The following is a 12,134-nucleotide window of genomic DNA, read 5'->3' on the forward strand; positions in this document are numbered from 1 at the left end:
TGGAAGTTTTCTGCACTCACTAGTTTGTGTTCACTCGGGGTGGTTAGACTTCTTGCACTTCAACTCTTCAATGGAGGCCATTGTAGGGCTGTTGTGAGGTGTGTTGGATGTGTTCAAGGCTATGATCTTATTGGAGGACCTTGTCCTTATTATTGGGTGGTCTATTTGTGATGCATTGCTCTTTGGACACTATATTTCTCAAATGAGTCGATCTTTCATGAGCACCTAGAGCTAGCTTGGAGCATACGTTAAGGAAGTCAAGGCCTTGTGCCTTGAGGTTGGTGTTTCATATTAGGCTTCTCCGAAGGTAGTGAGCAATGGAGGTGTCTACAAAGGGGGTTTTCCGTAACTTTACTCCGCATTTTAATTTTTATTTTCATGTTAATTTTTGTGCTTTCGCCCGGACTTCACTCTCATGCCTAAATCCAACACGGATTTAGCTTTCGAGCTCACTTTACAACATTGAGGACAATGTTGGTTTTAAGTGTGGGGGTGAGGGCTCGGGCGCCTATGAAAGAAATTTTTTTTTTTTTTTTTTTTTTAGATTAGCTTTTTGTAATTAGAATTTAGTGGGTAATGCCTTTTCCAACCCCAATGACGAGACATGGACTTAGCTTGTTGTGATTGTGGATAGATTGAGGATGATATAGGACTTTGAATTTGTTTTGTAATTGAGTGCTTATGTGATCTATGCTTGACTATATGTGTGCACATAGCCTATGTTAGGTTCGTTCATCATCATTAGAGAAGCATATAGATTATTCGATTAACTTGCATGCCTTATTTGTGAGCTTTTGTGCCTATATCTATAGTGTATGCATCGTTCATTCACTTATTCTTTCATGTGTGTACAATTTCATGACATTGCGGATCTAGAACTTGCTTGAGACCTCTCAAGGCTACTTTTAGCTTGCGACATGATAGAAAGGATGGAGGCATTAGGACTATATACCACCATGGCCAAAGAAGCATGTGCCCAAAGATATTTATCACTAGATTGCCACTTTGAGCCTATGTATATATTTTAGCCTTTTTGTTCATTACCACCACAAATCCTTACCTAGCCTAAACACTTTTATCCTACCCTTCCATGGTAGTTGGTGAAGCGATTTGAGAGAATGACTTTATGTTTGAGTGCTTCAAAAGAAAGAAAAAGTCAAAAGTGTGAGGTTACAAAAGAATAAGTGTGGGGGTGAGTGATTTGTATAGAAAAGAAAGTTATAAAAAAAAAAAAAAATTGTGAAAATAGAAAGAAAGTTCAAGGAAAAGAAAGGTAGGAAAAAAAAAAAAGTTGTGTAAAGAAAAAAAAAAGGTATTACGTAGTTTAGCGTGGGTTGTACATTGGGATTAGAGTGAGTGAGTTAGCATTTGTAAGCAAAGTCTTAAATCTCTACAAGAGAGAGTTGCTTCACCGATTTTCATGGACTTTGTCTTTCCCTATCCTTTATTTCTTATAGCCACTTGCCCTTAACCCCATTACAACCAAATAAAAGACCTTTTAATCTTGAATGTTGTGGGTTACCTAGCGGAGATGAGATCGAAGAGCAAGCATATGGCGACGCGTGTTGTGAAATACATATAGCCCCTAAACACTTGAGCGGTAATATTTAGTGAACCTATGTGAGTTTAGTGGGTTATGTCGGGTCTTCTATGTGCCTATTGAATTATGGTGGATTGATTTGACACAAGGTCAACACATGCATATACTTGAGCATTTCTCACATGTGCATCTTAATTGCCTTACAAATTCATAATTCCTATGTTATGCTTTGTCGACGTCATGATCATTTACATAATTAGTTCTCCGAGGGTTATGGTTGGAAACGCTAATACCGCATTTTACTTATGTTTGAGTTGGTAGATTCTCAGATTATGTTTCATATAGTTTGCTTAGGGACAAGCAAAGTTCAAGTGTGGGGGTGTGATTACACGCATTTTATACGCGTAATTGTACTCTAAATACTAGAATTGAGCTAATCTTTAAGTCAATTATTATGTAAGTAATCCATTTTTATTTATTTTGTAGAAAATAAGCGGAGTTGCGGAAATGAGAGAAAATTGGACGAAATTAGAGCAATTCAAGACTTTCGACAAAAGGACAAAATTGGGGATAGCTTAATTAAGCAATTATGCTTAATTAAGTTTGATTGGTTAATTAACAAATACATAAGCATGCAGCACGTGAGGAATTATGGGCTGGTTGCCTATGTTTATGTTCAGACCATTAGTTTCTTGACACGTGGCATTCATCTCCTTCTCTTACCAAAGTTATCAGCACACGTGGTCTTCATCTAATTAACCACCAACTCTTGACTTTTCTTGCTCTCTCACAAACAGACCGAGACTGCTTATATATTTATACACATTCTCATGGAGAAGAGAACCCTAGAGGGAACAGTAGCAGAACCACAGCCGAACACAGGGGGCAGCCTTTGGGCTGCTCTCTTTCCCTTCTTCATTTTCTTTCCTCCTCACCAAAATCCACACCACCGAACCAATTTTCTCTCCTCACCAAGATTTACATCTCCTCACCAAGATCCATCTCACTAAGATTCTATCTTCTCATCAATTCCACAAATTTCAAAGAGGAAGCCCAAGCATCAAGAATTTCATCACCATTATATTTGAGTAAAAGTGGAAAGTCATAAATCAAGGCTAGCCATAATTGCTTTATAGCAATTTGTGGCTTGTTCTTGTTACTCCTACTTCTCTTCACTTTGTTCCTCTTTAAATTATGTATATTGATGTTTGTTTAATGATGGGCAGTTAGTAGATTTCTTGTTAGGGGTTAGGGTTGTGTCCCTAACCCAAATTTTGTGTAAAAGATGTTTAATTTAATGTAATGATGCAATTTTCATATGATGGATGCTTATATCTATTTTTGTTGGGTTAAAATGCATGTCTAGGAGCTTAGTCAACTCTAGGGTGTGTATTTTGAGCATGTCTAGGACAGAGTTAGGGGCTTGACCCCCTCTAATTCCTAAGCTAGAAACCTTCAATTTCGTATTCGAGGGGTTATAAGCATGGTGATTTACACCCGTTGAGTGATTGCGCGGGCGGGTCGCTTAGTAGTCTAATTCCTCGATCTCTACGCCTCTTGATGTGAATTAGTGACCCTTGAACCGGCTCTAATTCATGTCAAGTGAGTTCCTACGACCCTTGAACCGGCGTAGGAATACCACGAAAGGGAATTTCGGTCCTTGAGCCTTGAACCGCCTTGGATACGACTACCGCCAAAATAAAAAATATGCATCTACATTAGATTAGCTTCCGACACATGAGATTTGGTGAAGGATCCTCCCTAGCACCCAACATTCCCATTTATATTGTTTACATTTTTATTAATTTCTTTGCATTTTTATTATTGCTTTACATTTCATTATTATTTGTTAAGTTAAAATCAACCCCCAAACATTAAACTCTTCCACTCATTTGTGCATATCCACCACTAGGCTCTTAGTTTTGATTAGGCTTTGGTGAAAACCAAAGCCGAGCATTGCTAGGGCTTGGTGCCTTAAATTAGCATTTTTATTTATTTTCTTTTTCTTTTCTTTGTTTGCTAAGTGTCTTTATTTCCGATTATCCAAGGATTGTGGGTTAGCCACTAATCCCCGTGGTACGATAAACTTTGGGCATTATACTTCCCTATCTTGACAATGATACGTACGCTTGCGTAAATGTGTATCAAGTCATGGATCCATATAAGACGTAAGTACTTTCAGCTGTACCAATGTCTCTCACTTTAACATTGAAAATATATGGATGTTTTATGATTCTGTACTTAATTTTTGCTTGTTTGTAGCGCGCACAAGAAGATTGTCGAGCAGCTTTATGTAGGAAAAAGAAGAGTAAAAAGTGGCTATTGGATGAGCATAATCGGACCTTTGCTGAATGGTTTCAATCCAAGGTATTATAGACTTGAAAGATGCCTAATTTTATAAGCGTCGAATGAAATTTTTTGATAATGGTTACATGAAATGGCTATTGTGTATGTAGGTGTCGGCTGAAATTAAAGAAAGGCCTAAGGGTGTTTCACAAACATTGAGGTGGTTGGCTGGAAAACCAAGTTTTACAGTGTTTACTTATGAAGGGTATCGATATAATGGAGTGAAATACTTCACAAAGCAGCGGGACAATGCTAGAGTTGTCCAAAATAGTTGTGTGACTTTAGTGGCAAAGACGATGCAAGTTTCGAGTGCCAAGGATAAAAATCCGGTTGGGAGTGATATGACATTTTATGGGGTTATTGAAGAGATTTGGGAGCTCGATTATCATGACTTCAAAACTCCTTTGTTTTTATGTCGATGGACAGAGAATGAAAAAGGAATTAAACAAGATGAGTTTGGCTTTACACTAGTCAACCTTAATCGGCAGGGCCATAAGAAAGACAAGTTTGCCTCTGTTGGTCAAGTGAAACAAGTTTTTTATGTGGAAGATCCTCTTGATGCCGAGTGGTTAGTTGTACTGACGACCCCAAATAGAGATTATCGTGATTGTTTATATGAAGATGATCTAGGGGACACCTCCATGGAACATCAACCATTTTGTGCGGAAATACCTTTGCCTTGTGATGAAGATGAGAATGAGGCTGATGCAACTTATACGAGAGAGAATGTTCAGGGGTTATGGGTGAACCAGTTCACCGCTCCAAGAGAATAATAGTGACTAGTATTTGTATTGTAATTGGAGTTAAACATATTTTTATTGCTGTTTTATAAGAATTTGGATTCATATAATTAAGTGCATTTATATGTGATAGTTTTTGCTGAAATTCCTTTACTATTTACTGATATAATTAACAATTTATTGTTTTAATCTCTTTTGGTGGGTAATAACGTTCAGATTGTGCTTTGTGAACAGATTGTAGGACAGAATGGTTTCCAAGAAGAGAAAGGCTAATAGTGAGAAAAAATCAAAGAATGAAGCTGATCGAACCACTAGTGAACCTGATATTGATGAGGTGCATGATGGGAAAGGAGAATCTGCATCAGCTGACATGATTACAAGCACTGAATCAAGTAAAATAAGAGGGAAGCGAAGTGTTGTCCAAATGTATAAGGTACTGATCAAGAAAGCGTTGGGGAAAAAATTTAAAGTGGCGTACAATGACACTGGTAATCCAAGTGGATGACAACGGCCCACTCTACAATCATACATAGGAATGCTAGTGCAGAAAATGGTGCCCATTAACATAGAAAGCTGGCCCGAAGTCTACCGTGATGAGAAAGACAAACTTTGCATCGACGTTCAGGTAATGTTTTGTTTTTTGCTTTGATATATGAAAGATATAACAGATTCTGTGGTTGACAAGTGCCACAAATTAGATATAACAGAACAACGGCTCTCAGTGAGATTATGTGCCACATATTAGTTTTTGGACTGCTACATGTTCATTTAATGAAACAAAGATGAAAATTTCTTGCTTTCATATCAATTTTGGTGCTTTCTTGTTTGTATATGTGGGTTTTGACGTGGGTATCTGTTTGTTTTCTTGAATTTGATTCATATTTGTTTAAAGTTGGGGTTTGCTTTGCTTGTGACTTATTACTTGCAAGATATGGTTACTGTCTGACTATGAAAGCAGTTTCTTGACTTCTTCCTTTTCTTTAATAAGGCCCATAACATTACTTTAGATAATAGCATCTGGTTTTGTCTCTCAGTACATCTTCTGATTTGGGAAATTTGTATTTATTCTTTTCCTTTGTCTTAAAATCAGTATACGTGATATGTTTACAGAGAAATACAAGGGAAGGGAATGAAATATTCAATCAAATGGAATTTGATGCTTTAAGCACAAACCCATTTGGGGTTGCAAAATTAACTGCAATATATATGTGTGTTCTGGCTTTCACTTTTGCACGTCTATTAGATATAACAGATATAACAGCTCTCGATGTTCTTCCTTAATAGAGCTACATATTAGATTTTTAACTTGCATTTTTGGTTTCATTTTTTGTATCGCTACTTGCATGCATGCCCAGCTTTATTTCTTGAAATTAAGTATAGAGACTCAGGCAACTATTACTAGATTTGTATTAATATTTTCTTGTGCAATTACTGAACAGCTTAAGTACATTATTATTTTAATCTTTCATCCAATGAAACTCATTTGTTTATACATAGGATACATTCAAAGTGGCCCCTGAAAGTAAGAAAATGGTGCTGGCATCTGCTGGGACTAAATGGAGACAGTTTAAGACCAACTTAACAAATAAACATGTGCTGCCTCACTTGGGAAAGAGGAAGAAATTGAGAAAGCCTCCAACGGGGTATGAATTCGTTGGGTTATTGCCATGGAGAGAATTTGTAAAACAGAGGAGTACAGAACAATGGCTGGTATGATGAGTTTATATATGTATAAGGCTCTTGTTTGTACATTATATATTGGAGTTCCTTTTCTGATTTGAAGTAGTTGACTGTAATAGAAGCTTACTTTCTAGTATAATGATTAATAGACTTTGTTTTTATGTAGAAACTTCATCATGAACAAAGTCAGCGAGTGAAGAAGAGAAAATATCATCACAAATTATCAAGAAAGGGTTATATTGGACTAGAGGAGGAATTGGTAAGTTATAATCTGTTCTTGTCTCTGATTTTTTGCAAATAAAAGAAATTTGTCATGTTTCAATTGTACATTGCATTTACTACTACTTTTCTGGTATGCACAGAGAGAGACTTAGCCTGAAGGAGAGGTAATTGATCGTGCAGTGTTATGGAAGAAAACTCGTGTACCTAAAAATGGGAAGATAGATGAAGAGGTGACACCAATAGCATCAAAAATTGTAAGTAGCACAGAAATTGAAAGTTTTGAATCTATATAGTTATTTCATTCATGTTCATGGCCGGCAACTGAGCATTGCTTTTCTTATGATACTTGTGACACTTGTTATGGATATTGATCGTACTAGGATGAATTGCTAGAGAAGAAGAGTAAGGGTGAGCTAGACATCTCAGGAAGTGATGATGTATTGACTCAAGCACTAGAAACTCCTGAACACCCGGGTAGGGTGAGGGGTGTTGGAGGTTTTGTCAATCCAACCACATACTTTAATCTTCCGAAGCAGAGAAGGGTTACAATTACTAAAGCAGAATTATTGGCCCGTGATAGAGAACGAGATAGGGAGTTGCAAGAGACAAAGAAATTGCTTTATGAACAACAAGCAAAGACAGAAGAGCTATTTAATAAAAGGCTTGCTGAATTAGAAGCACGTTTCTCAGAAAAGGCACCCAATGCAACTCCTATGAATGTCGCTGGTTTTGAAAACAATTAGTTGACACCAATATCAGATAAAGGTAGTTTCCATGATGCAGCAAAAAAGAACTCATTTGATCTTAATGATAATGTGAAAGTAAATTTGGACGACTGCGAGATTGTTCCTCCCCCTACTGATATGGTAACTCTATTATTCCAATTTCCAATCCTAATAATCATGCTTCTTGTTATTGTGTATAATCTATTTATTTTTGCTACTTTGTGCATTTGGTATTTTTTTGTAGGGTGATACATGTGAGTTAGCAGTGGATACCATCAGCAACATAGTTGCTTTTGGTACCGTATTCAATGACGAGGATATGACAAAGACAATACATGGAGTTCCATTGAAGGAGGGATGTCTTAGGGTATCGGTTGATGGTGAGATTCAAGGTGACACACGACTTCCTTTTCCTGTATTAGGTGAGATGGAATTGGTTCGTGAAGCTATTGGAAGTCACATAGCTTGGCCTGAGGAGCTTGTTATTCGGAAACATCCATCAAAGGTATGGACTTATAGTTTAGTGCATAATATATGATTAATTGGAAATATCACTACTAGGATTAAGTATTATAATAGAGAATGCTAAATGATGATGTGATATAATTTATTGTCTAATAGAACAAGAAGAAGAAGAAGTGTCCTATTGTGAAATCATTGTTCGATAAAGCTGAGCTACACCCTTCTGTGCCCAAGCGCTGCAAGTTATTGTACAAACATGCCAAAACTATAATGGAAGAGACTAATGAGTCAATAAGCACAGTGTTAGATGATAAAGTCTTTGGCGTGCAAAAAGAACTCTACATCTTAACTGAGAATGTGACTAATCTCGTAGAAATGAAGTGGATTGGTCAAGGAGTGATAGCAACATACATGGCGTAAGCATCTTGTTACTTAAATCATAAATTTTATTTTTATGTGTCAAGTTTCATAAATTTAATTCAACTATTTTGACACAGGCACCTACATGAAATTATTAGTCAAAGGGATGAGTTGGATACATTCGCTTTTATTGATCCAGCAGCCACATATAAATGTGAAAGACCAGGATTTCATCCCTACTTGGTGGACCGGTTGAAAGAGGGGAAGGCTGACCGTATATTTTGTATGCCATATAATCCGGGGTAAGTAATATATTTGATCATGATGCCTTTTGGTGCTCAGTTGCATATATATATATATATATATATATATATATATATTTGTCTTTGTTGATTGCATCATGTGAGCTACATTAATCATGCAGGGAACATTGGATATTGACAATTATTTGGGAGGATGAAATCTACATTTTGGACCCTTTGCCTAAACCAGTCAATTACCAATCATGGGAGAACATAGTGATAAAGTAAGCAATATTCTGATTTTTTATTTGTATTTTTCTCTAACCAAGTAACAATATGTTGGATAATGACATAGTTTGGTGGTGTGCAGTGCGGTTAAAGCTTTCAATGCTGAAACGGGTAGGGTTAACAAAGTGCCCAAGGTGAAATTACTTCCGGTAAGTAATGATATGTGTGGTTGATTATCAAATTCAATAATGCATTTCTAATTCAATAATCCTAATATATAGGGCGTACCTAAACAACCGGGTGGAGTTAATTGTGGCTATTATGTGATGCGATATATGAAAGATATTATAAATGATGACACTCTTTCATTTTCAACCAAGGTAAATGCATATATTATAGTTTGACAAGCAGTTTGATTTAAATAGCTTCAATGATTATGACTTATGTTGTGTTATACATTTCTAGTGGGCGGCAAAGAGTCGGAACTTATATACCCAAGACCAACTTGATGAGGTGCGCATTGAAGCGGCTGACTACTTGCAGACTTTGCTATAGCTAGATCTTGACAAGCAATATGATTTTGAGTAAGGCTAGATTTTGCTGACCATTTTGTAGTAGATGTAGTAATATTAGGATGAATTGTGAACAAATTATATTGCATGGAGTTGTTGCAGTAGCGGTATCTTCTACACCAGCCTTAAGTAGGTTAGGGTTTATTGTGCAAAACTTTTGAAACTACCTAAAGCTCTAATTTTGGATAGAAATTAATACAATTCCCTAATATTTAAAGTACATTTGAATTTCATGTTATTTGTGGATCAGCTTTCTAGTACCAAATACAGCAGGAAATGGATATGAAAAAAACATCAGTTACTGATGAAGAACTGATTACACGCATTTTTATGCGCGTAATTACATTCTAAGCACTAGAATTAAGCTAATCTCCAAAGTAATTATTATGTAATTAATATATTTTTATTTATATTGTAGTAAATAAGCGGAGTTGTGAATTTCGGGAGAAAACGATGCAAAATTGGAGCAAAATGAAGTTTCCGAGAAATAGACGAAAAGTCAACATTAGTCAACGATGGTCAACGTGTGCGAGGAAGCTGAGTTCGATCATTCCATGGTGATGCATTTGGATGTGTTTTATGGTCAGAAGAAGAAGAAAAGAATAAAAAATAATAAACAAATGAACAAAAGAAAAAAAAAAGTTTGACTAATTAATCATTGGTTTGGCTAATTAATCAAACCATTTGATTAATTAATAATGACCTGATCATCATCACGTGCAGCACCTATTTGATTAGATTGAGCCAATTAATGGCTGACACGTGGCACACTTACAATCCCATTCTTTCTGCTCTTCTGCACAGCCACATATCCCTTTCTCTTCACAATATATATATATACCGAGACCTATTCTCTATTCCTCTGACCCTAGCTACATCAGTGCCGCACCAGAAAACCAAAAACAGAGGCAGCCCCTTTGGGCTGCTCTCTTTTCTCATTCTCTTCTCCTATCCTCTCCTCCTCCCTTTTCATTTTCTTTAGTTTCTTTAGTTTTATTTTGGGAATTTTGAAACACTCACTCAAGGCTTTAAGGGAATCATCATCAAGAGTACCACACCTCTATTTTGGGTAGTTGGGTGAAGAAATTGTTTGGTTCATACTAGCTCATAGCTAGAAGTGACCAAGCTAACTCTCCCCTCTCTTCCTTATTATCTATTCCATAATTTTATTTGCTATTGATGATGTATTTAACTATGGATAGTGAGTAGTTCAATTTTAGGAGTTAGGGTTGTGAACCCCTAACTCATCTTGTATAAATATTGATGCTTTAATTTTAATAAATGCAATTTCCATTGTGTATGCTTTAAATCCGAATTTATTCGTCCTTAGAAGCATGTTTCTAGGCTTTGTCAACCTTTGGAATTATGTTGTGGGCAATTACGATGAATAGATTGATAAATTGACAACTTATTAGTCTTGTGGCATCTAGGATTTAAGTGTGGTGGCCATTAGCTAGCTTAATTGTAGCTAAGCTTGCTTAGGTCTCTATTATCTTGCTCTCTAGGCCTCTAATTTTATATATTGTGGCCTTAACCGGCGTAATGCCCAAATTAGAGAGTTGATTGTGGCCTTAACCGGTATAATCAATACACCGAAAGGATAATTGGTTTAGTAACCTTAACCGGTACTAAATACGGGACTCGACACATATAGGAAATGCATGCATTTGTGAAATTGGCTTCGATATTTGCAAGGGGGTTAGTGTGAATCACCCGACACTCCCATGTTCCCATTAATTTGAAAACCCAAATTTAATTTTTTAGTTCGTTAATTAGTTGTTTAGTTTACTTTTCAGTTGCATTTAATTTAGTTAATTCACAATTCAAAACCCCCTACAAATTTCAACTCATTTGTGCATATCCACCACTAGGCTCTTAGTTTTGATTAGGCTTTGGTGAAAACCAAAGCCGAGCATTACTAAGGCTTGGTGCCTTAGATTAGCCTTTTTATTCACTTTATTTTTATTTTGTTTGCTTAGTGACTTTAGTTCCGACCACCCAAGGATTGTGGGTTAGCCACTAATCCCCGTGGTACGATAATCTTTGGGCTCAATATTTCCCTTACTTGACAACGATTCGTACGCTTACGAAAGTTTATGAGTCAAGTCAAGAACTGTTGTCAGAAAACAGAAATTACATCAGTTTGAAAACAAAAACCGATGTCAGAAAAGAGAAAATACATCAGTTTGGAAACAAAAACCGATGTCAAGAATGCGAAAATACATCAGTTATCAAACAAAAACCGATGTCTAGCATTACTATGAACATTGATATATAAACAAAACCGATGTCTAGTATAAATATAGACATCGAGATATAAACAAAAACCGATGTCTAGATTACTATGGACATCGATATATAAACAAAAACTGATGTCTGGTATAACTATGGACATCGATATATAAACAAAACCGATGTCTAGGATAAATATGGACATCGAGATATAAGCAAAAACCGATGTGTAGAATAACTATGGACATCGATATATAAACAAAACCGATGTCTAGCATAAATATGGACATCAGTTCAAATTATACTACAGAATGTAGATTGAATGTCTAGTGAAATATTATGTACCAAACACACGAAAAGCTTATGAACCACAAGCAAAAATTTATGAGAACCAATGTGTAAAATATTATCAGACATCGTTTCTAAATCAGAAACGATGTTAAAATGGATAATTGTGTTGTTAGACATATATTTCATTAAGCATCTAATGCCAAAATATGAAGGTTTGACAATAACTAAACACACCAAAATGGTGATCACATTAACGTTTTTACATCGGTTCTGGACATTAAACCGATGTCTCGTTGCAAAATGGACATCATTGTGAACCGATGTCTTAGTTTTGGCGATCATTAACATCGCCCACTAAGACATCGGATTATTTTTTTTTAACATCAGTTGTGAACTGATGTCTATTAACTTTATCCTAGTAGTGCGGGTTACCCATGTGTGCATGCTTAATGGCCACACGGGCTCCACGTCACCCAAAGTTTTCCATGTGTATG

At 36.2% G+C, this 12,134-nt stretch overlaps 1 protein-coding gene and 1 long non-coding RNA gene across 2 annotated transcripts; both read left to right on the plus strand.

The window, feature by feature from the left end:
- The first annotated feature begins 6,270 nt into the window (after positions 1-6,270).
- Positions 6,271-7,171, plus strand: LOC112201087. Its single transcript, XR_002936582.2, has 4 exons — positions 6,271-6,336; positions 6,473-6,565; positions 6,669-6,782; positions 6,909-7,171. It is a non-coding gene; the product is annotated as an uncharacterized LOC112201087 (long non-coding RNA).
- Positions 7,172-8,097: 926 nt separating this feature from the next.
- LOC121052492 lies at positions 8,098-9,183 on the plus strand. The gene is made up of 6 exons (XM_040517676.1): positions 8,098-8,131; positions 8,213-8,377; positions 8,500-8,601; positions 8,688-8,754; positions 8,827-8,925; positions 9,011-9,183. The coding sequence occupies exons 1-6, from the start codon at positions 8,127-8,129 to the stop codon at positions 9,098-9,100; spliced, it is 528 nt and encodes a 175-aa protein (XP_040373610.1). The 5' UTR covers positions 8,098-8,126; the 3' UTR covers positions 9,101-9,183.
- Positions 9,184-12,134: the final 2,951 nt, after the last annotated feature.

The sequence above is a fragment of the Rosa chinensis genome, chromosome 4, assembly GCF_002994745.2.
Source record: "Rosa chinensis cultivar Old Blush chromosome 4, RchiOBHm-V2, whole genome shotgun sequence".
Lineage (NCBI taxonomy): Eukaryota > Viridiplantae > Streptophyta > Magnoliopsida > Rosales > Rosaceae > Rosa > Rosa chinensis.

Bases quoted from the DNA above. Each gene is read 5' to 3' on its own strand.
- LOC121052492 (XM_040517676.1), top strand. The intron at 8,378-8,499 runs GTAAGTAATATA...TTAATCATGCAG, and splicing joins TGTATGCCATATAATCCGGG to GGAACATTGGATATTGACAA. The intron at 8,755-8,826 runs GTAAGTAATGAT...CCTAATATATAG, and splicing joins CCAAGGTGAAATTACTTCCG to GGCGTACCTAAACAACCGGG.